At 43.9% G+C, this 25617-nt stretch overlaps 1 protein-coding gene across 1 annotated transcript; it reads right to left on the bottom strand.

Moving 5' to 3' along the window:
- Positions 1 to 278: 278 nt before the first annotated feature.
- On the bottom strand, positions 279 to 25617 carry AHCY (adenosylhomocysteinase). The gene is made up of 10 exons (XM_031605678.2): positions 25342 to 25617; positions 23680 to 23870; positions 20924 to 20999; positions 19170 to 19322; positions 14011 to 14123; positions 12304 to 12511; positions 11369 to 11456; positions 10336 to 10453; positions 4026 to 4220; positions 279 to 1303 (listed from the first exon to the last, which is right to left on the bottom strand). Exons 1-10 carry the CDS (start codon positions 25367 to 25369, stop codon positions 1172 to 1174), a joined length of 1302 nt encoding a protein of 433 aa, XP_031461538.1. The 5' UTR covers positions 25370 to 25617; the 3' UTR covers positions 279 to 1171.

Genomic DNA, 25617 nt, shown 5'->3' with positions numbered 1-25617 from the left:
TTAGGGTTTGTTTGGTTCGTTTGTTTGGTTCGGTTTTTTTGTTCCCAATTCCCTCCTTCCTGCACCCCATCTTGTAACACTCACAGCCCTTCAACTGTAACTAAATAACTTCAGGAACAGCATTCCTCATCTCAAGTACATGACATGGCTAGCCACAGGGCTGGCTTTTGCCAAAAAACCACAAGTGGATACACAAAAAGGTTTGATTGACTCAGTGAATACACAGGACCAAATAGATTCATGGCAAAGCCTAAAGCATCTTACTACACGAGTCAGGCCACAGTCACATCTTTAATAAAAGCACTTTCAGTCAGTGACAGGAAAGATACAGCAGACATGACAATTCTGAAAAAGAACCTGGGGATAAAAGCGTGCTGCTGGTGTTTTCCTAGGACCAGTCAAGACCCCTAACCCTAATCATCCCCTCAGTGGCTTCTTGGACATTAACCAACACTAGAAGACTGCTTAAGTAAGTCACCTTTGCTTCACACCCCTTCCACTGTTGCTATGGAAGCAGCATAGAAGGGTCTTGGTTCTAATTAAAATTACTGGAATAGATTAATCCAGAGAGAATGCCAGCTCTCATCTCTGCATAAAAAATTACATGGATTCTACAGGAGGCAGATCAAGCAACCTGCAGAATACTCCTCCTTAGTTTCCCCAGTTCCACAAAAGGTGTTTCACAGTTAGTGCACCTTCATGGAGAGAAGCCTGACACCTCCAGCCTTGAAACAGAATTCAGCTAATTCCAACAGAGCATGGCAGAAAGCATCTCTCTGCAGAAACAGTTCTGCACTTCACTGATTAGCCTGCTCAAATAGCTGGCCATGTTTGACAAGAGCGGATATTTAATCTAGTATTCTCTTTTGTCCAGCTCTTACTGGGACATTAGGGGCCAATTAAAGGTGCATCGGATCCTTTTTGCTGTGAAGTTATTTTGCTGTGAAGTTAGCTAAGTACCAATTCTAATTCCATGAGCCAGGGTGATCCTCTTTCTTTAAAAGAAAAAAAAAGAAGAAAAAAAAAGACTAAAAAGGCCCTGAAGCTCCATCGGTAAGGGCACAAGTTCTGCAGCACTGAGAGGATGATGGCAAAGGGCTTGTTCTCAGAAACCCAGCACACACTAGAGCTTTGGAAGGTTGCACTTTGGTCTTTGAGTACTGCCACCTGCTCAGTATCGGTAGTGGTCTGGCTTGAAGGGCCCATCCTTTGACAAGCCCAGGTATTTGGCCTGCTTCTCACTCAGTTTTGTCAACTTCACACACAGTTTGTCCAGATGTGCAGCAGCCACAGCTTCATCCAGCTAGAAAACAAAGCATTGAAAATGATTAGTAGAGGCTTCAGTTCAGGAAATCATGGCTGACAGTAAGAAATGAATACCTAAAAACCAGTAGCAGCTCCAAGGAGAATTTAACAGACTGACACAACAACTGCTTGAGTGCAGAACCATCTACCTTGAGCACAGAATCATCCCCAGATGGAAAAGTCCCAACTTGATTTGACTTCCTCAGAAGCAGGAGGCAGACAAATATATCATCAAGCCCATTTCAATCCCATTTACACATTCACATCCATCCACACAGAGAACAGATATCAAACTATTTGAAGATAAGAATGTCCAGTTTGGTAGAAGGGAAAAGTCCAGTCATGTTTCTGCTATGAAAACACCTGAATATGAACATACTAGACTATCAGAATGTTTTATAGGAATTCTAATACATACAAGTAAATTAATACATCTCCCCCTTCCAGGTATACTTTCTCTGAGGTATGTATGTTAAGAATATTCGTTCCAGAATCACTAATTCATCAACAACACTATTATCTATTGTCATGGTCTTCATGAATAATAAAATACTTTATATCTCACTTCCTGATCTTTTCTTCATTCCAGGGGTGTCAGGCAGACATGCAAACTCAAGGGTCAGAAAAATGAGCAGAAAGTTAGAGGATATTTAAGTCTGAAAACAGACAGCAACATGGCAAGCTAGCTGCCATGTCAAACAGGAAGGCAGAGCCATGAAAGACATTCAAGGAGATAGGACAGCACTAGGAAAGGACAAGTTGCATACAATAGAAAGATAAGTTATCATATCATTTGCAATTCCTGCAAGATACGAATGATCACTCCCAAGGAAACACAGATGCAAGGTAAGTCTGAACTGCAGCAGCAGAGAAAAAAAAACTGGTGATATCTCCTCTATGCATGTAACTGTTGCAATATATTTGATCACCAAGTCAAGCACTACATCTTCAGCATGTGTCAACCAGCACATCCTAAGCAGAGTGTTCTAACAAGAAACTACTCTAAAGTAACCCCATCATAACAAACATATTCAGTGCTGAAGAATTCAGTGCAGCTCAACCTGCTGGCTGGTGTTACTCTGAACATCTGCAGAGAACCAGTGACAGCAAAGATGTATAGCCCAAATCATTAAAAACAATAGATTAAGTGGTTGAAGAATGTGGAAGCAAACCATGAAAGCCATAGGATACTACACAAGAATCAAGAAAACCAAGAAAGAAAACCCAGCTGGAAGGACTGTGTCTAGAATGGGAAACAAGTATATCACATTAGTAGATCATGTCAGAAGATTAAAAATCAAATATATATCAGGTTGAACTGTAGTGATATATTGAGATCTGACAGGTGCATTTCCAGCACAACTGAGACAGATTGGATCTACTCGAAAAGGAGCTGTTACTGAGTCACCAGTATCACGCAAAACAGCTTCTCAAACTGCAGCAGAAAGAAGCTGTTTCACAGTTGCTTCAGCTTATGGACTTCAAGATTTAGAGAAAGGCAAAGTGACATTCTTACCTACTGCACACTTCGAATCAAGAAGCTGAGCGTAAGGAAGGATAGATTTGATAGCAAGAACATGGATGCAATAATTTCCAGGAAAACATATTGCAGAAAAGCAGGCATTTTTGTAATAGCTCATCACCAGTTCTTAAATTTACATTTAGATCTCAAAGCTACTATGCAGAACAAGGAGAGGTACTAGCCCAAAAATCAGGAAAGAAAGCTCTTCTATCCATCTTTTGTTGGTTCTGACAAGACAACAGCTTCAAGTCATTGAAATTATCTGTGGAGCCCAGTGGGTGAAGATCGTTTTGCCACAGTACATGAACCTGAACACATCATTGCATACACTGCACAAACACTCAACTCCATTTGTAAGTAACAGATGGGAGGTTATTTCTCACTTTCAGTTCAAGTATGATTACCAAAAACTTGTTCTGGAAGAGAATGAAGCCACGTTTTATTAGCAATATCGGGCCTGCCCTTTTTCCTTGGAATCGTCACCAAAATTTTTCTCTGAAGATGACTGTGTGTCAGAGAGCTGGCTGATCAGCTGCAGATACACTTTGCTTAATCATCAATGGGCAGTTTTGGAAGCTTAAGTTCTTCAGCAAACATTTCACAAATAAGCCCAAACATACACTTTATACTTCCCAGAGGAAAAGTATTTTCATATTTAGAACCAGGTGTGAGACTATTTCAAAGCAATGGGATTTAACTCCAGTATCCTTTTCAATGACCAACTCAAATTCTCATGCTTGTTTTGCAAAATTAAAACCAGGTTAGTTTTATAAAGGAATTTGCAAGTTATGACACGACCCAGATTTCTCCAAGAACAAAGAATCCGCAGATAAGATTAAAGGGAAACACAAGGGAATTTGTGTCATTAATATCTTGTGAAGCTATTAGGACCAGATTGTGATAAGCTCTGCCCAGGTGCAAATGGAACCCAGATTCTCTCAACCACAGTGATGATTTCTGGTTTCATTCCAACTCTTCAGGAAGGAGCTTCCTGACTATTCTCAGACAGCACCTTAATAAAGAGCTGCAAGTCAAGGGAAAAAAAAAACAAACAAAAACAACAGGACATTCCTGTCACAAACAAGTTCTACTTCTTCACACCGTCCTAGCCACACACACACAAAAAAAGAAAAAAGCTCACTTCAGACTGTGTGACCAAAGCCCTACAAGTTTGTGCTTTTTTATTATTCTAACTCACCTTCTTTGGCAGGAAATGGACTCCAACAGAGTATTTGTCACTATTTGTCCACAGCTCAATCTGTGCCAGCACCTGGTTGGTGAAGGAGTTGCTCATGACGAAGCTAGGGTGACCCATGGCACAGCCCAAATTGACCAGTCTGCCTTCTGCTAGCAGTATAATATGACGACCATTCCTCAATTTATAGCGATCCACCTGGGAAAAGAGCAGTGAAAGGTGAGGACACAAACAGCATTTTAAGTCACGGAATCACAGGGGCTGGAAGGGACCTCAAGAGGTCACCTAGTCCAATCCCCATATAAAGCAGTACCCTACAATAGGTAGCACAGGTCAGCATCCAGACAGGTCTTGAATATCTCCATAGAATTCATGCAAAACTCGGTGGGCTCCCATCCCACATCAACAATTCAGCAATGGGTTTATGATGCAGACTTTCATTACAATCAAGATGCTCCTCACCATTCCTAGCCAGAGTTCAGTAAGGCTCATAACTACTCTGGACTTCACACTACACACATCTTAGCATCTGCTTCATATTTAATCAGTTATCCTGTTCTTCTGGTTCTTTCACATGCATACCATCTCAGGTGTCTGTGGCAGGGAACATGCTGCCTGCAGGAAGATGTAATTCATATACACTTAATTATAACTGCTAGCGTGGAGAGAGAGGAGAAGAAGCACCTCTGTGTGCAACAGCCCAGAACATTTGCACCTGAAACACAGGTAAGGGCCAGATTTTGCTGAGCCTTCTGAAATTATTCCCCAGTGAATCTTCCCACCTCAGTAATGCCTTGATTTACAGTCAAGACATAAACAGTTTGTCCTCCAGGTACAGGCTGCTACAGGCATCTACCAAATCCTTGGCACCACCTTCTAGGAGGCCTGAAAACACTTATGGTTTGACAGCTCACCTCCCACAATGACACCAGGCCTAAGTGAGAGCAAGACAAGTCCCAAAGTCAAAACAGAAGGAGATCTATCCACTTATCAAGCAATCCACTTATCAGGTTACATGCATAGCTGAAAAGAATTGGTAAATTAAATGGCTGTCCTAGACTCTGGTGTACACTCTGCTTTCAGGGAGAAAGATTCAGTCTTCCATTCAGGCTGATTTCCAGGCTGTGCTAGGGACAAAAGGACAGGCAAACAAGGGCTAAGGAGACAGGTGCTCAGTTACACAAGAACCCCAGAGTTCAGGAGAGACTGTCACTTCATATGTGCCTAAACTGTCTGGGCTAGACTGGAATCCTGCAATGCCTATGCTAGCTCTGCTTCCCCCTCCTGCCAGTTGCTAGCTCTTCTCTCCCTTGCCTTCACCCTGTAGAAAGGAATTACATTAAATATTAAAGCCTAAAATGAAATGACAATCTGGACTGTAAGTTATAAGAATATTCATTATTCCCTGCTATTTGCTGTTCATCTATTATGTCAAGCACGTGGAAGCAGACTAAACCTTTGAAAAGACTGAAAAGGTAACAGTAAACTTTGTTAAAGGTTAACAGTGTTTTACACAAATTTTGCAGTCATAGCATAGACACCTGCCAGACTTAAAAGGGTTCCTTTCCTGCAGCTGTATTTATACTTTATGTCTCAAAAGGGAATATGAAGCAAAATACAAGCCACTTAATTTTGTTCTTAAAGCTTCAACCCATAGGTTAAAAGCCATGCTGAACTAAGTTTTATTTTTAATAATTCTGCTTTCAAAAAAACAAACAAACAAAAAAAACCTTTATTCAGTTTGGAACAGATAATTTAAACTAGCAATGACCATTTTACCAGAACAGGTACTTCACTTTCAGACAAGATCTGGGCCTCTACTTATCTTCCCCAGCTGTGATTCAATCCCAATACTCTATTTCTGGGGTTTGTATAATACAGATTACTGTCATTAGCACGTACGTAGTCAGTAACCATCTCAAACAGAAGCTCCGAATAAAACTCTTTATTTTTCCTACCCAAGAGCAGTACAGCAAGGTAAGGCTAGCAAGAATTTCCTTTCACTAAGCAGCTGCAGTATATTTCTTATGGATGCTAATTCTCCAGTGTGGATCACTAGTGACAGCTCTCAGTTCACCCCAAAAATACGACATGCACCATCAGAAGACTATGGGAGGGAGAAACAAAACAAAGAAGGAAGCAGACAAATCAGAATGCTAAAGAAAAAAAAACCTACAACAACATGGTTTATAGTAAACACTGCTTACTGCTACAATTAATTTTCACTTAATTGTAACACTGCTGCAATTAAGTTTCAAGGTTTGAATGTGGTTCTGTATCTATACACCGACCCAACAAATCCCTGGGCAGCTGCTGGATGGTGCATGGAATCTCACACCTTTGGCCATCTGCTGACACGACCGATTCAGTGCACAAGGTAATGTGGAATAATGCAAGTCCATGTCTTTGTATGGAAAGAAATGCAGAATAGTAAAGGTCTAAGCCAGTACTGTGAAAACAAGCCTAAGCTACAGACAGACAAACCAGCTGCTTTACAAGCTCAGTAAGCTGCTAGAGAATTAGAGTTCCAGTTATCCAACTGTTAAGTTCATCTCCATATTTATACAAATGCCTCCTCTCTCTCCCTATCTGCACTTAGCTTACCCTGGACTCTTCGGTTGCTTTGCACTTCCCTCCAGACAAAACATGATATATACATAAGTGACTTATTTGCAGAGTCAAAGCTCATTATTCCCACCCTGACCCTTCCTCCTCTTCAAGAGCTGAGTTCATGCTACACATTAATCTAGTACCAGAACTGCAAGCAGATACTCAAAACAACCTGCCAGCTTTTCAGGAATACGCCTATTTTCTCCTTCTTTGAAAGCACCAGATGAGTCAGAATGGCACATTAAGACATTTTCCTTTCCCAAGTATTAAAGATTTCTTCTGCCAGCTCATCACTTGCAAATAGGGACCATATGATACTGAAAATTACAACATTGGACACTGTTTCACAATTACACTTTACCTCTAGCTGACATCTAACAACCAGACGCTCAGCTCTGGTAATAATAATCCTCAGGATCAAAAGACAGATGTCTTCATAGGAGGTTTTGATCACAGATTTTTGCTCTTGCTTTATATTCCCCTCCTTGCTACAGGATATAGAAAAAGCTGCCAAGTATTAGTAAAAATTCAAGTCAGTACTTGGTATTATAAAAGCATGTGGGACTTCTCACTTGAAGTGAAAAAATTCTAAGGGTTAGTGCAAGATATCACACCTTTAACACAGGGTCTGTCCTCTACTTGAGGCCCCCTTTTAGACTAGGGAGAAGACATTAATCTAGCAGGGAGGACACCATGATCAGGAAGGTGGCTTTCCCAGGGCAAGGCTCATTTACATGCACTCCAGGTGTGCTGACCCCTGTGATTTCCCCAAATGCAGGAAACTAAATTGCATTACTAGTGGGGGGCAAGGGGGAAATTTTTTTTCTTGGTGGATGAAAAGCTGGGCTTTGTCCCTCTTAGTGCACAAGAAGGATGCAGAGCTGTTGGAGTGGGTCCAGAAGGTCACAAATACAATCAGAGGGCTGAAGAACCTTTGCTATGAAGAAAGGTTGAGATAGTTGGGCTTGTTTAGCTTGGAGAAGGGTCAGGAGAGACCTCACTGCAGCATTCCATTACCTGAAGGGAGTTTATGAGCAGGAGGGGGAGTGACTTTTTGTATGGTCTGATAGTGATAAGACAAGAGAGAATGATTTTAAACTAAAAAAGGGGAGATTTAGGTTAGATATGAGGGAGAAATTCTTTACCCAGAGGTGGTGTAGCCCCAGCACTGTTGCCAAAAACTGGATGCCCCATTCCTGGAGGTGTCAGAGATCATGGCTGGGCACTGGGCAGCCCAAGCTGGGGGGTGGAGGCAGCCAGTCCTTAGCAGGAGGGTGTGAGCTTGATGATCTTTAAAGTCCTTTGCAACCTAAGGCATTCTGTCATTCTATGATTCTATGCATGTGTTTGGACTTTTCTCAGTCCACCACTTAGGCCAGAGCAGATTTCTCAGTTGTGTTCAAATTCATCAAAGGAGCATTTTTGTCACAGAACTGTAGAATCACAGAAAGGCTTTAGGTTGGAAGGGACCGTAAAGACTACCTGGATCCAATGTCCTTCCCACGGACTTGGTTGCCATCCACCAGGATCCACCAATTCTAGTTCCAGTGCAGATGAATTCTGATGCTGGTTGTGAGGGATTGAAGCTGCAGGATACTTCCTTGTTCCTAAACCCAAAGTTATATCCTATCTCCAGCAGTAAGCAGTAGGTAGATAAGGAAGAATACAACAAAAGCCAAATTTCCCAATAAATCCTCTCAGCTTCATCTATCTCTAGATCAAACTGAGACAGAGGCGGTTCATTCAGGGATGGTTGTTTTTTTTGCTGTTGTTGTTTTAAAATATTACAAACTTCAGCTAAATATTTTTAAATATACATTTTCGTGTCACCTACAGCATCCTGGATGACATCCTGTGTTAACAGGTCCATTATTTTGGGTCACTCTGAACCTCCTGCTCGCAATAGTGATGGTTTACAGAACACAACAGAGATTTAGGATAGGAAGGAGGTAAGTCTTCAGCATTAAACCATATGGGCTACTTTGACCCTAACTCCAATCTTTTAAAAATAAAAGATTTGTTTTGAACCATACACTTTTAATAGTTGTACTTGCACTACACTGCATCTCACTGTTCAGGGTACCTAATATATTAGTGACAGGCTTGGCTCCTGACAAGAAAAGGGACTGCTGCTTTCTTGAACACTAATATTCAATTTTTCACATGGATTTTAAGAGCCACACTCAATAGTCGTGGGCAGGTAGTTTGTATGTTACTACAGTAATATCTATTCCAGCCTTTGACAACGTTTATAAATAGTCCCAGTTTTAAAACCTTTTAAAACCTGAGCTATCCAGAAGCAAGCAGCTAGCTACAGGTTCTTCTAGGACAGAAGCTAGGGTGAAGTCAGCCTTACACTAAGGTCATGGGAAAGAGCAGGCACAAACATAGTGAGAACTTGAAAGTATAACTTCATACTTCTCATTTACTGCCACAACAACAAACATGACACTGCAAAGACTCTCACAACTGCTTAGCAAGAGTTTGATGTGGGTGGCCAATAAGCCACAGGAGGGTCATGAAATTTGGAAGGGTAAACAGATCTACTAAGACATACATCTAGATATAATTAAAGGTAAAAAGTAAAAAACCTGTCTGAGAATCCCACTGTGAGCAAAAGTTACCACTTCAGAAGGTAATCAGAAGTTCTATACCAAGTTAGAAAGGGCCTGGTTAGCCTCAGGTGATGTTCTTCAACGTCTGTGTTACAAACAAGTTTTAATTTAGTGTTGTTTCTCTGTTTAAGGATACAGCTGAAGAGTTGGAGTTTTTAGATCCCTACTTTTCCATGTGACTACTGCCATAGTTTGAAGAAAATACATGGTGGGAATGCAAGCTGAGCAAGGATAAAACATCCTGCCTTCTCTGCCCACACACAGACTTCTGGCCTCCACAGGTTTCTAAAATGAAGCCACAGAGTCTGGAAGAGAAGCCTGAATTTGGCAAAGCTCCACATAGGCTTTAATTTCAGAACAAAAAATGCTTTGAAAACAAAGGTGTGAATTTTTCAAACCTTGGCAGAACCCCAGAAGACATTTCCTTGAGATTCATTCTAATACTAGCACTCTGCATTAGACCTAAGACTGTTCTGGTGCAGGGCAGCTACACAAGCAACTTCCTTGGAGGAAACTGAGATCAGCCACCAGAGAATCCACAGGCTCTGTTCCTATGAAGTTTTATATGATCTCTAATGGTCTGTTTGTATTCATCATCACCTAATTTTTTAAACTGAGTTATGGCATTACTTTCAGATGGTGGCTATCAAAAAGCACATTTTCATACTTCATACATCAAGGTCGACCTCCTGTAAGGAACGAATTTATACAATCAACTATGAGACCATCACTAAGGAATAGGTTCCTGTTTGCCCAGAAGGAAAGAATATACAGATGTATCCATACTAGGCATCTCTTCTCAGAGACCGTGCTGTAAGTCCTGGGCACTTGTTGGAACCAGTTGTTTTAATATCAGTGCAAGAATATTACATGCAGCTTGTCATAGACTAACAGAGCAACAGCAGAGCAGAATCTGCATTAAGATTAGCCCAGAACAAACCTGGCTTCCAAAAAAATCAATTAACAATATAAAAGCTAGAATGTAAAGAGTAGAAGCACTTAAAAAGAAACACTTCCCATTCCAGCAGCAGACAATGACTTGCAATCACTCTGTTCTATCAGGATGCCTTCTACATGGGCTGTCTCACCTGAGGTTTAACATTCACCACCTCTACTGCATTTTGATTCAGCCACTTTGCATCAACTTCCACATCAAAATGACCAATATTACAAACTATGGCATCATCCTTCATCTGTTCGAAGTGCCTGAGGGAAGAAAAAAAAAATATCAAAAGTCAATGCACAAAAGAAACATTCCTTTTCCAAATGCAGGAGGTGCTTTGGTCCATAGCTCTGCTCAAGGAGAAATGAAGAGCTCCTAGATCTGCAGTTGATTTTCACAGACATGATGTATGGGTGTAGTAATCATTTAAGCATGTAAAACCTGCAGGGAAAAGTTTCAAGATCCTAGAAAAGGACTCTTCCCAAGGATGGCAGAGGTTATTGAAGATAAATTGTTGTCCCAGTATAGAAAGTTGAATGAACTTTTTTTAGTTGGTCACTACTAAAATAGTGGCAGTTATTCTGTCCTTCCTACACGGAAAGAATCTCTTTCTCCACTACTTTAATATTTCCAGCAGTTTCACATTCCTGGATACTGATGGCTTCATCTCCTCCCACTTAATGTGACCTCATACTACAACATGTACAATCCTAATGGCAAAAACAGGAATGAGTTTGTGTAGAGCAGAGGGACTATAAACTGAGATCTAAGAAGTGACAATAAAAAAGCTGCAGGGCAGTTTATTGAGAACAGATTAGTTTCAAGATTGCTGTGTGTATTCACAGATGGAATCACTTTCAATCTTTACCTACCTTCCTTTCCGTTCACATTTATCAATAGAATTCAGAATAACAGAATTAACAATTAATAACAGAATTCAGGCCTGCCCTCCCATTTTCTTAAACTGCCCATCTTTCTTTTCTGTCCATCTATGCTTTTTGTTTCTCCAGCATTAGGCATTGTAGGACAGGAATAATTGCAACGTGGCAACAATCAACTGAAGTCTCAGTTTCTCATTAAATTAATGCTATCCCTCACCACGCTGCTGACAAGTTATGACTATATATAAATCTAACTGTAGCAGTGTGTTTTCACTGAAGCAAATGACTAGATCATACCTGCCCTGAACAATGTCAGTGCAGCCAGTGGTTGTAACAAAGATATTGCCTTCCTTGCAAGCCTCCTCCATTGTAGTAACTTCATAACCTGAAAATGAGAGAAAAAAAAATTATCTCCCTACCCAATCACCAGATGTTGTTCAAAAATGGGCTGCAAAACTGAGTAAAGCATAAAGAAAAAATTATGAGTAATAGAAGGCTGTGCCAATGCATAATCTGTGGAAAATGCATGTTAGTGGATGTACTTTCCTTACACTAAATACCAAGGCAGCACAAAAACATCTGTATCCCTCACCTACTTCCAGTGTGAGGATCATATGCATCCAACACCCTGCAACCAAAGGTGTAGTGTCTGTACAGCTCTTAGATTGGATTCAGGGTTTGCTTGCCAAAGAAAATGTGTCCACAATACCTGCAGATTCTAATCATGTATGAAAAGAAATGGGATAAACTGGTACTACCCGGAGCTAAATGAAGCAGCCACAGAAGAGTTGGAGTACAGCTCTGACAGTGTGCTGCAAGCACAGCTTCACACTGGAAAGGCAGAGTGGTATTAATTTACAAAAGCATTTAATGAAGACAAGGTCTGCTGTTTTACTATGAAAATATTCTAGTAAGTCTTAACCTACACTGAAGGTAGAATTGTCCAACTTGAAGATAATTAACCCATTCATAACCAGACTTACAGCATTACAAAATAGCAGGCTTTCCCCACTAGTCTTTTTATCTGTGACTCCAAACATATCTTCAAGGCCTACAACAATAGAAGTTGTAAGGAAAGAGTTCATTGTGTGCTCAGTTAAACAAGAGGAGTGTCACTTCTACAACACAGAGGCTGAAATCCACTGAAACTTTCTCGACTGTCATTTACTGCTCTACATCAACACAGACAGACTCCCTTCAGATGCAGTAATTTCTATACCTTCTGTTCTCACCTTCCATAGCTGCCTGCAGTGCGTTGATGGGATCAATCTCAGTGATGATGACTCTTGCTCCAAAGTTCCGCAGGGCCTGAGCACAGCCTTTGCCCACATCACCATAACCTGCCACCACTGCTACTTTTCCAGCAATCATGACATCTGTAGCACGTTTGATACCATCAATGAGGGACTCTCGGCAGCCATAAAGGTTATCAAATTTGCTCTGGAGAAGAAACAGGAGCCATTTCAGAACAGAAGAAAGATTCACTCAAGCAAAAACTTCTTAGAGAAGCCAAATGGATTTATGTGGGCATACATGATGAGGAGGCAGACAGTCAGCTAAACATTAACTACATGAGGGATGAGAAGATGATAATTTGACTTGATCTTTCATTTATTCTTTTTCAATCTATGTAATTATGCCACATACAGGCTTTAGCATGCCCCTGGTGAGAAACATTTTGTAAATGAAATAAACGAAAATAAAGGAAATCTCCTTCTCCCACCAATACCATAGGAAGTTGGCATAAAGTCCAAATATCAAACTGAAGGAGCAAAAATCTGTCATTCAGTTGCATGTCTTCCTGGAGGTCTATAACTGTAGTTCATACAAATCTTTCATTGCACAAATCCTCAACAGTATTTGAAAATAAGCACTTGTTTGGCACTGGAATAAAGTTATCTCAATTCAAATCCATTTCAGAGGCTTTTTTAGAAAAATTTCCTAATCTGCTAAACAGTATTAGTAGTTACTGTGCAAGAGGCAAAGACACAGGTGAAAAGGATGTAGAGGAACGTCCAAAATCAACTGTTTCCAGCCCATTAGCTATGGAATAAAGATGTCAGACATCTTTGTGAACAGAAATAAGACAGTCTTCAAACAACAAGCTGCAGAGAAAGCAGACCAAACCATTGAGAAATGCCACTCCTGGCAGAATAACATAGGAGACTGAGGTTAGTCTCAGAGTATTAAACAGCCAAAAAGTACTGAAACAGTTGTGCCTTAAAGTGCTACTTTTCACAGGCACCCTACTGGCAGGAATTATTATCACAATGCTTCACTGTGAAAACTGTTTAAAACTGAACGCGGTGACTCAATATATACTTACTGACCAGTTTTAAAAACACCTGGATACATAAGCTACATGCACACCTGAAAATCCCTCTATAATTCATCTGCATTCAAAATCATCATCACTCTCTTAATACCATTCCTTCCTCTTACCTCAATTCATCAGGACTTGTCATGGGAAGCAGAAATATGACTAAACAAGGGATATAAACACTTTCTGCTCTATCTTTAGCAACTGTTGCTTGCAGGAATACCTTTATCTGCCAAAAGCTCATGCAGGTCATTCACTTTCTTTTCCAGCTGTTACCTGCCTGTGGCTTTAAGTCACACAGTGATGACCTGTTTCTTGACAGAAGAACTAACTGTAGGCTAACACAGCTATAATTCCAGAGATGTCTTCACTTCTCTTGCATTTTAATAATATAACACACATCCTTGCACACAATTAAGCCTTGAACATTCTAAAAGTGGGATATTTACGACACGTCACACCAAAGACATCGTGGACTCACTTCAGGGATATGCTGAAAATCTGTTCAGTTCCACATCTAGAGTACCTCAGCAAGAGAAAGAATACTTGCAGGGGAATAACAACATCCCAGCACCAAACCTGTTAGCACAGCATAGCATAAGTACTTTAACTGCAATACCTTGGTGACAGAGTCGTTAACATTGATAGCTGGCACCTTCAGAGTCCCATTGGCTTTCATCTTGTACAGGTTGTGAACTCCAGTGGTTGTCTCTTCTGAAATACCTCTAATTCCTATGGGCAGAATAAAATGATTTATGTTTGGTTGGATTTAATGTCACTGCAAACCAACACATTCAAGTGGCAATAGTGTCTTCCAGAGGTTTAAGTTATAAAAATCCTTGCAGGAAGCAGGGATGAGATCAGAACCCTCATTTGGATCCTCAAACGGCACTCTGAAGCTTCATCAAGTTTTCCCCCACATGGCTATCAAAGCAGCAGGACAAAGAAATCTTTGGAAAAATAGAAGGGGCTAATTCTAGACCAGAAAGTCAGGAAAGACAGTTCTTATCTATTTTTCTCACAAACTGAGCCAACTGCAAAGAGAGCTGGATGTCCACTTTCAGTGACGTTTCTAAAGTCTGTTCTATACTGGCAAGGTGGCCTGAAAAGAGACGAGACATAACCACACTCAAGTCTAAAGCACTTGAAACAACTAAGAAAAATTCAAATTCAGTTTGTTGTTTCAATCCTCCTGTCAGTAATGAGCTGCAGCTTTGATTAAACATTCTCCACATGCTCCAAATCTAGACATTAACTGCGCGAAAATTCCGTTTCCAGGGTATCTTAGTAGCACATTCACAAAGTATCATTTCAAATAGGTCCTTGTTTGAAAACAGTCCCAGAGGTAGAAGCCAGTGACAAAGAACTGCCTAAAAACACAAACATCAGATAAGGGAACCAGACCTTGATATGACAGTAACTGTTACAAAGTAACCTCACTTCAAATAGCACCCAAAAGCCAAATTTGTAAACGTGTCCCTGTTTACCCTTCATACCACATACAGCATGAATTCCAGATATTTCTTCCCCCTACCATCTCAATAATATCTCACTGCATGCAAACTGCCTAATTGCTATAATGTAAGCATTCAGGGTGTTCCTCAAAGCTTGTCTACACAAGAAAAGTGGTGGCAATTTGTGACAATTAATAAACCTGAAAATCACTTATGCAGTTGAGCTGCATATCCTGCACAGGTTATGGTGGCTAAGTTTGTTCTTCGGTCTGGAAGCATACTACATCAGCTAATCTGTCACTGTATGAAGTACTGGGGGAAAAATAAACCAAGCCAAAACCACCACCAAGAGCAATATCTCTGTGTAGAGATCCATACAACATTGGAGCAGCTAATTCAGACTGCCAGCCCTTCCTACTTCACACACAGCAGCAGCAAAGCAGAGACGCCAGAAGACCTGTCCCACAGCACAGGGCAGCAGCCGGGCTCCCAGCACAGCACCCTGAGCAGCAGCAGAGGGGAGGGCACAGCACCAGCAACCCACCAACACTTATATGGGCTTTTAGATCGAAGCGCCGCTCAGGAGGGGCGGCACATCTGGGACGCACGGCTCGGCCCGGGCAGCGCGGCCGGAGCCGCTGCGGAGCTATGGCGCCCCCTTGCGGCGCGGCGCGGACATCGCCGCCACCTCCGGCTGCCGCACGGCGGGGAGACGCGTTCCGTGATGCGGCCGCACAGCCTGCAGCGAGCTGCCAGCACGGACTGCACTCGAATGCCACGCTCTTCACTCGGTCACCTGCTGAGACGGTTAAGATGAGGTCTGGCACGTTGAGAGCTCGCTGGTAGGGAACAGGGCAAGCCAAAGAACATCACGGTGCGTGGTGAAATATAACACCTTTCCCCAAAGGCAAAGTGCAGAGTTTTGCACTTGGGCCGGAGGAATCCCAGGCATCCCTACAGACTGGAAGGAGCGGGCCTTGAGAGCAGCCCTGTGGAGAAGGACCTGGGGGTCTTGATAGATGAAAAACTTAACATGAGCCAGCAGTGTGCCCTTGAGGCTCGGAAGGCAAATGGGATCCTGGGCTCCATCAAAAGAGGGGTGGCCAGCAGGGACAGGGAGGTGATTGTTCCCCTCTGCTCTGCTCTTGTGAGGCCCCATCTGCAGTGCTGTGTCCAAGTGTGGAGCCCCCAGTACAAGAAAGACAGGGAGCTGTTGGAGAGGGTCCAGAGGAGATGATGAGGGGACTGGAGCAGCTCCCCTATGAGGACAGGCTGAGGGAGCTGGGCTTGTTCAGCCTGGAGAAAAGAAGGCTGCGGGGTGACCTCATTGCAGCCTTTCAGTACCTAAAGGGAGCCTACAAACAGGAGGGGAATCAACTCTTTGAAAGGGTGAGTGACAGCAAGACAAGGGGAAATGGTTTTAAGTTGAGGGAAGGGAGATTTAGGTTGGACGTCAGGGGGAAGTTCTTTACAGAGAGAGCGGTGAGGTGCTGGAACAGCTGCCCAGAGAGGCTGTGGATGCCCCGTCCCTGGAGGTGTTCAAGGCCAGGTTGGATGGGGCCCTGGGCAGCCTGGTCTAGCATTAGGTGGGATGGTTGGTGGCCCTGTGTGTGGCAGGGGGGTTGGAGCTTCATGATCCTTGAGATCCCTTCCAACCCTGGCAATTCTGTGATTCTGTGAAAGCATTTTTCCAGTGCAATTGTCTGAGCAGCTCCCTGAGCGACTCGAGAACAGAGCTGGGCTCAAAGCACGGAAAAAAAGCTGAAGCAATATGAAGAATTCTTGCTGAACATTCAGACCTGCTTTACCTACCTGATCAACAAGTAAGTCTGCCCCAACGGATCACCAATAATACAGCCTTCCCAGCCCTCTCTGAACAGCAGGCTTCAGCAGAGACACCAGAAATGATCTTTGCATGAGTACAGTGACTTTCTTTGCTCGGTTCTGAAGTCTTTCCCTTCCTTTCCTTCATTTATGTTGGTTTTAAGGGCATTTAGCCTAGCAAAACATGGCAGTAATACAAAGGCCATTCTGCCCTCTAACAGCAGTTGTGTTTAGGGACGAGGTGAAACTTACTGAGCATTTCCATGCAGCAGTTTAATGCAGCTCCTATTTCAAGTAGACCTGAATGAACTACAGAGCCCTACTCTCAATTGTTCATTGCATGCTCGGACTGAACTAACTTTCATATAGATTAGATATGGCTGTAGCACGGAAAGCAGCTCCCTCTGAAATTAGGTCAGGAAACTTGCCCAATCTTCTAATAGCAAATGGCACAGCTCAGCTCTGTGCACTAACATTTTGCTCAACTTTCCCCATATTTCTGGGGGAGAACAATAGTGTGCTGCCATAACTCCTGCACTCACAATTCAGCCCTTCTAAATACTGTGCATGCTCTAACACTGCTGTTGTCCTGCCTTTACCCACAAAGAGACCATCGGACTGTGACATTCATTCATTTTCAGTGACTTTCAAATATCACCACCTGCCCTTAAAATTTATTGGCCACTGTTATCCTCAAGGCAGAAAAAAATGGATGCTGTACAGTTTCTTTGAATCAGCCTTTGCAACAAATGGCTAAGTGCAGATCTTAAATGCAATCAAAGCTCTACTCACAAAGTCCCATTCTGGAAGCTTTTCTTCTTCTAAGAAGCATGAGACTGGTTGATAAACCATACCAAGTTCTGTCACCTTCCACAGGTGGTGGAATGCTGCAAGAAGGCTTCTCAACTCCAGTCAGTGCAAATACACACATTTTGGCAAGAGAAATGTTGATAGGTATGACATTCCCTCTAGGCCCTTTAAAAACCCAGGTGAAGGGCCACTCCTGTGAATTAGGATGGCAGACCAGAGATGGATGCCAACACAGGAGACAGCCACTGTCCTGCAGAAACATATCATACTTTTTTATCACACTGTTTATTTTTTTTATATCATACTGTTTGCTTGCACAACAGGAGTGCAAGACAAGTGAGAGGACTCTGAAGAGCAGATTACAAGGCTGCAGTTGTGAAAAGTTCAGCACAAGCACCCTCAAGAACAGACACAAATAGAGGCATTAGCTGCATGTGCTTGACAGGGGAACAACCCCATTAAACAGAATTCAAGTATGAAAAAATGCATTTTGGGGCCTGTCATAATTCCAAGGAGACATGATTAGCTGTGACTTCCTTGGTCATGAACTTCACACAGAGGCAGCCCAGAAGAAAGTAAAAGAGACCTCTGATAAGCAGACACCAATTTCCACTGCATTACAGTTCACTGCTGGAGACCCAATGACATGAGGATGAAGATCAAAGAGGAAGCAAAACATGTCACACAGTTGCAATTTCTTCTTTTACTTGCCACTCTACCCATACAAGCACACAGATGGGCAGTACGGCCCAGCCTCCTTCCTTCACACAGCCCTGTGTCTTGACTACTTCTGATTCTAACCTGTTAAAGCAATACAGCTCAGGAAAGCTGATCCCAGCAGGTTTCTACAGCAACCCCACCTGTAAGGGCTGAGAATGAACAGCAGAACAGCGAACAGTAATCAGTTTAGTATCCCCTCCATATGCCTATCTAATTATCTCCAAATCCTAGATCAAACATGTCCTTCAGCAACACAGCAACTCTGTGGCTTGCAGCAACACATACGAAGTCCAGCAGAGCAAAGAAGCTGCTACAGTTGCCCAGCACAGATCAGCCTGCTACTGCAAGTGGTGCCAAACAGCCCTCAGATAAGTCTTTTTACAAATAACATGTGCTAGCCACACCATACTGTTTTACTAGCTTATACTAAAGGTAATACATCAACAAAGCAAGAGTCACAACCCTGACTATCAGCATCTTTACTGGGACAAGTTAATGCCTTCCAGTTCATATACTGTGAAAAAAACATTTCTTTCCAAGAAAAACTACAGGTTGTCATGAGTTGATCTAAAGGTGCATTGAGAGTACAGGGAACAAAAAAGCAACAACATTAGAAAATATTAATTGCAAGCAGACATTAAGCAATTCTAAAACCCAGCCCATTTCCAGAAATGTCTTGGCCAGACAGCAGCCCTACTGGTCATTCGGGTAATGGATAATGTGAATGAAGGCCAGGAGAACAGTCAGCGTAGTATAAATACTACAAAGCAGACATGGAAACAACAGCTCCTGCAGGAAAGAGATTCTGCTCTTGCATTGTAAGCAGTTTTCACAGACACATCCCATTGCCTGCTTGAACATGCCTTTCCAATCTTCCCGCACCCCTTTTACCAAAGCAGGGAATTCCCACCGAAAAAGTGCCAAACTGGCCTCCCAGGTAGAACTGTACCTGACAAAAACTGCAAGTTACCTTTCAAGAGCTGTGGATATTTGGTATGGACTAGGTTGGTAAGATCTCCACCATCATCCAAAATCATGTTGAGGGGCTGCCCATCCTTGAAGTACAGGGTCTGCTCAATGCACCACAAATATTCCTCGTCCGTTTCTCCTTTCCAGGCAAATACTAAATAGGAACAAACAAACAATTAGTTTCTTACTGAGCAAATAGCAAAGCAGCAAAATGAAGATTTCATCAGCAGCACTCAGCAGCAGAGCTGACAGGTAGATGATTATCTGTGCCTGCAAGCCAGAAGAGACATTTTCACTGGTAAGATCAAGATCTCAAAAGAGAAGTTAAAACATTTTGCCTTCTGTTCCAGGCCACAAACTTAATTAAAACTGAGACTTCATGGCCCTCCTCACTATTCCGTGTTAAGAAAGAAAAATCAAAGCAAACTAAAGCAGACTCACATCCACAACGCCCCACTTACTCCCTTAATTCACCACAGTACCAGGAATTACAAATAGCCGCAGGATGTATTGATACAAACAAATGAAAACACAACTACAGCATTTCTAGTACAGCAGGAAAAATGCACCAGACTTTGGCATGAACAAAGCACCAGAGCAGAAACTCTCCAGCAACTTTAAATTCTAGTTTCTAGCACAGTGCTAAAGTCCATGCTGCTACGCTTCCTCTGCTCTTATAAGGGCATATCTCAAGATTAGCACATCTACTACCAAAAGCCATGCTTCAGCAACTAACACATATCTATCATTGCCTTTGCCTTTCCAGGCATTTGTAGCTGCTTCATGCTACGCTCAAGCCCTGTTGATACTCAGCTATTCAAACTTGCTGAGTACACAGTTTACATACCCTAACACTGGAAACCCGATAAATTGCCATGTTTTGCTGTTTATACAGAAAACTTCAGCTTTGAAGCCATCCCCACAGCTGCCCCTTCTACAGAAGCATGTATCAGTGTCCCTCATTGTCTACAAAGGATCAGCATTCCTCCCACGTCTCTAGAATCACTGTGTGAAGTGTAATGTTAACAAAAAGTGCAAGTTCCACCAAGCAAAGATAACAAGGGTGGAAGCCAAAAGGTCAGATGGATGCTCCACCCACACAATGCTCTTCAGTTGAATTTTGAGTGTTAAAAGAAATGAGGGATGCAATACTCTAACATCTAGATCCAGGAGGTTGCTGCTGGTTCTTTCACACTGCAGGCAGGAGGTGATGCCCACAGCAGTAATACCACAAGAGCTAGGGAAGGAATTGCTTTCTTCTGTTACTTTAAAATGGATCACAGTTGGGGAAAGACTTGTCACAACAGTTAATTATACCAGTAGCTAAAGACACCTCCAAAGGAAAGAACCAGGCTGTCAGAAAACAGATTTTGCCTCTGCTAACAGCCAGGCTCCCTTCCCCAAATGCTATGAGCAGCAAGCTTACTGGAAAGCACCAAACACCTTCTATACACACCTACACACCAATCTCTAATTACCCAGCCCATTTAATCATCTTAGTAAACAGGCTTAAGGTTGGTAACATACAACCCAGCTCTTTTGTAGTCTAACACCAGATCAGCCATTGTCAGGCATGCTAGACTGTCTGATGCAATGCAGCTTGAATCAAACATCCTGTTTTGTAACAAACACAGGCTTTCAGAGGCTACTTCTATCCTGAAGTTTATTCTGAAAAGCTTGATTTGTACAGTTTGATTTAGCTAGAACAGGCTCTATACCCCAATTCAAAGCCCAATTAGAACACAGAAAACTTACCAGGGATGCCAGCTTTTGCAATAGCAGCTGCAGCATGGTCCTGAGTGGAGAAAATGTTGCAGCTTGACCATTGTACCTGGAAAACAACTCAAGTTTTATTTGCTGAACAAAGTTCTGAGATATCAGGAACTCTATGTAGACACAAAAGGGAACAAGAGCAGAAAAGTATATTAGTGCAAATTCCTGCCTTTCTAAATAGCTCTGTAAAAGTTAATAGGGAAACTAAGTATTTGACTAGGACAGGGAAAATAATGCCACCTCAAAGGATAGCAGAGCTTCAGATGTGCCACGTATTCAGCCACCTCTTCACTCACGAGAGCTTGTGCCAGACACCCAAAGAGTATGTTCAGCTACAGATCTTCAGAAAAAGCACAGTATGGTGGGTTCAGAAAGTCTGCATCATTGAAGTTCAGATTTTCAGAACAGCCACATAACAAGTGTCCAGTAAAGAATATGACCATGCAGCAATACACCAACTGGCACTCAAGAATGTCAGAAACACAGCTGAAGTGTGCTATCAACAGGCATTCTCTTGAGATTATGCTCAAACAGCTCCCACTCTGTTCTCCAGTCATGGAAGCTTTTCCAGCTGAGCTAAGCACTTCCCACAGATTTCATAACTAGGCTCAGGCACCTAGAAAAGCAACAGCACATCGCTGAGCTGCATTAATAGGGACCTGCACACCCACTGCAGCTTCACAGTAGTGCCTCCCAGGTCCGCTCTGTGACCAGGAGCTACACACTTGAGCTCTCACTCTGTTCCTTACAGAACTGACCAGCAGGTGGGTATCTGCATGCTGATTTGCAACAGACCTTAAGGAGCTGATCAAAAGGGCCACAAATATTCTAGGGAGCAAGCTGGCTGGGCTGGCTAGCAGGGCTTTAAACTAGATATGATGGGGGAAGGAGGTGTACTGGCTTACAGAGAAGAGCATGGAAACGCTGTCACTTTGGGAGGTGGTAGGGGAAAACCCCAGACTTGTCCTGGAGGTATTAGGGAGGGCTTCTCCAAGAAGGCAATGAGGCCAATAGCTAAGCTGAAGTGCCTCTGTTAGAAACCACGGTGCAATTGAGAAAGTATGACCTATATGCTATCATGGAAACACGGTAGAAGGAATCCCACCATTTCTAGTGAGCTATGTCCTCACTATTACAGTATAGCCTGGATTGGAAGGGATCTCAAAGATCATCTGGTTTCAACCCCCCAGTCCACACCCCCAAAGAGACTGGAGAGTATACACAGGATACAGTTTCATTGCAGTTACTTTCCTTCCTTCCAAGCACCCAGACTGTGGTAGAACAGATGAATCAGGGTTGAATCCAAACTCAAAGCAGTCTGAACACTTAGGCATGAGAACAAGAAAGGAACTCACAATCAAGCACCAAGGTAATACAACAGCACACATCTTCAAGGCACAACCCTAGCTTATGCTTAGAGGAACCAAATCACTGCAGGGACCTCCCTGAATGACTTGGATGTGTCCCATATGATATTGAATTTGGCCTGTATTCATACTGAAGGAGTTTAGCTATATTTAAGATAGCACACATCTGCTGCTTAAGCCAGCCAGACTAGGATACAGCAACCAACAGGAACAGCAAAGAACTTCCTAAAACTCAGCAAGTACTGCTTGCTTTTAAATCCTGAGAAGGGACAAAGTTAGATACATAATAGTAGGAAGAAAGCCAGGACTAAATCCACATCAAAGTTCTCCTTCAGCACTGCACTAGCACAACAGCTCTGACCAGGACAATCTCCATATACAACAGCACATGCTGGCCCTGCATCCTGACTACATCTATCCCCCCAGTTTTCACTTTTTAAGAAATGCTTTATCTGTTGGAGAGAGCTTCCCCTTTTTCCACTGCCTCTGAGTAAGCATGACAGTGGCTCAATACTTTTAATCCTTCCCAGGCACATACTCCCAGGAGTCCCATACAGGACTATCTCTGGGCAGCCAGGGTGCATACAGCTAAACTTCAGGACAAAGGAATTTCAGATCACAAATCATGCTTAACATAATCCACCACTGAGCTCCCTGCTCAGTACACAAGCTATTTGGATTGTGCTGAGATGTCCTGTGCAGTGATCACTCAGCCGTGATGTTTGGACTCCATTCTGCAAGCCAGGCACATGGCATGATGCAGTAAAGGGCTTACAGGTATCTAAGTCTTTAAGATGGACGAGGGTAACTCATCCAGAATCACACAGTGAGCTTGAAATCAGTGAAGTCCCCACCTGCCATCATTTAACCACATTGCTTCTGCAGTGTTTTCTGCACAGCTGAAAGGCTAGCAGGAGCTCTCAGACAGTCTCATAAGTTTTCGCTGAATTTGAAGGCACAGTGCAGTCCTTAATGCAAGCTAATCCATGCTGCAGGCAGTCACTAGAGCCTCAGCATTAACAGCAACAACACTGCATGCCCAAGCACAACACAATGCACTCCCTGAGCACCACTGCTCAGGAAGCTGCATGCATGGAGCTGCTGAAGCCAGCGACCCAGTCCAGAACTGGCACTTCCGAAGCTGCAGCTTCTTCAGAGAAAGGACACATACCACATCCTAGGGTGTGTGCATTACCACTGATGAAGTTTTTGCTTAAGGGAAGAAGAAATAATCCATCCGGAACACAGTCTCTTCTAAAAATGCAGACAAATTTGCCAGGATCCCCTGTGATAGTTATATAAACTGAAGCAGTGCCCTAGGCAGAGCATTACCTAAGAGCACGCTGAAGGAGAAATTCAGAGACATTTTACCTCAGCTCCCAGCTTTATAAGGGTCTCTATGAGAACTGCTGTCTGCACAGTCATATGGAGGCAGCCGGCGATCCGCGCACCTTTCAGCGGCTTCGAGGCACCATACATCTCCCGCATCTTCATCAGCCCTGGCATCTCATTCTCTGCAATCTCAATGGCCTTGCGACCCCAGTCAGCAAGGCTGATGTCAGCTGCAAGAGAAGGAGGACAGGTGTCAGAGTTTAAATAGCTGAGACCTTGGTATCCCTTCTCACACTTGTGGACAGGCATCAGCTGCAACAGCTGAACTGAACACCAAGCAACAGCTGGGAGTTAGAGCAGGGGAAAAATGGGCCCTATCCCTCTTACCCCCCTGCTTTTGCACTATGGTGCATAGGCTTTTAAGCAAGTTCAGACCAAACAGCCCCAAAACAACAAAGCTCCTATATGGGCACATTCATCTATTGCTCAGGAGCCCTGTAGCCCATTTATTAAGTTCCAAGTTCCAACCCATTTCTGCAAATGCTGCCCAAGGCTCTGACAGTTCCAGAGGTTTCCTTCCATATAGAAAGAGTAGCATGCCTGGGGGCAATGCCTATACAGTCACACCTTCTGCAAGTGGGAACACACACAGCACACTCCCTGCAAGGTCTCCAGGCACTGTGCCCAGCCCTGTCCCCAGTGAGGTCTCAGCTGCAGGGCTCTCCACAAAGACATCTTCTGAAGCAACATTAGTCACAATCTGCTTTACTTCTCCAAGAAGGATCTTTCATTAAGAAAGTTCACCAAAACCTGAACAGGAGATTTCCAACACTATACAGTGAGGAAGAGAACGCTGCACCTGCAGCAGGTCTGACTCCAGCTGCACCTACAGCAGGCGGCCAGCCAGCATCCAGCACTGCTCTGCAGCACCAGCCAGTGCCAATGCCCCAGCACCTGGTGAGCCCTTTCAGAGGCCTCAGGACAGCATCATTTCACTAACAGCATGGTCAGACAGCTTTCTTTCAGCTAGCTGGTGAACACACCGAGTCAGAGCGCCCGGTTTCACGCAGACAGGCTGACTGCACTTTATTCCCAAGCGATGCCCATTAAGCCCACGTGCCCGGGCGTCACAGCAAGCAGGGGCTGAGGAGGCCGAGGAGGCGGACAGACACTGGAGCACCGCTGAAAGGGGGAAGTGGGGGCGGGGAGGTTCTTCAATCTCACCCTTCTTAAAGCCGCGCAGACTTCCCAGAGCGCGCTTAGAAATATCCCCTAGTATTTCAGGTTCACATCCCTGACAATTTTTTAATTATTATTATTTTTATTTTTTAAACGAGCGGGCTATTTTCTTATTATTTTTATTCATCCTCCAAAGCCCTACAGCTCTTCAGAGGCGATCGCTCCGAGCTTTCCCCACCGCACCTCCCGCCGCTCCCCGCGGTGTTCGCGCAGCCCCTCCCGCAGCTCGGAGGTGACTCCACGCTCGCATCCCGGTCCCGATCCTCAGCCGATCGTTCCGGCCGCACACATCCAGCGGATCCCCACTGCGCGCCCGCAGACCCGGCCACCCCTACGCGGCCCGGCGGTTCGGCCTCACCGCGGACCCCGCCGCAGCGGCCCGGCTTCACCGCCCCGCGTCCGCACCGCTCGCCGAGGAGCGGCGGGAGCCCCGAGGGGCCGGGCCGGGCCGCGCGCACTCACCCACTTTGTAGGGCAGCCTGTCCGACATGCCGGCGGCACAGCGAGCGGGAAGAGGAGGCGGCGGCGGCCGCGGGCGCGCTTTAAGCGGAGGCGGAGCCGCCGTGTGCGTGAGGCGGGGCTGCGCCTGCAGCCCGGGAACGGGGAGAGCCCGGATCGGCCCCGCGCTGGCGTGGGAGCGGTGCGGAGTCTGAGGGCGCCGTACGGCAGGGCCGGGCCTGGAGGAAAGCGGCTGCGGAGCTGCGCGCCCTCCCCGCACGGAGGCTGGGCTGAGCGGGC

This window comes from Phasianus colchicus, chromosome 17, assembly GCF_987193195.1.
Source record: "Phasianus colchicus chromosome 17, bPhaCol1.hap1.1, whole genome shotgun sequence".
Lineage (NCBI taxonomy): Eukaryota > Metazoa > Chordata > Aves > Galliformes > Phasianidae > Phasianus > Phasianus colchicus.
The sequence above is the reverse complement of the archived record's forward strand: the minus strand, read 5'-3'. Positions and strand labels throughout refer to the sequence as shown.

Coding starts and splice junctions, on each gene's coding strand:
- AHCY (XM_031605678.2), bottom strand. CDS start 25,369: ATGTCGGACAGGCTGCCCTACAAAGTGG. Junction 14,124..19,169: donor ATATCCACAGCTCTTGAAAG/GTAACTTGCAGT, acceptor TTCTGCCCATAG/GAATTAGAGGTATTTCAGAA. Junction 4,221..10,335: donor TGGTGAATGTTAAACCTCAG/GTGAGACAGCCC, acceptor CTCTTTTCCCAG/GTGGATCGCTATAAATTGAG.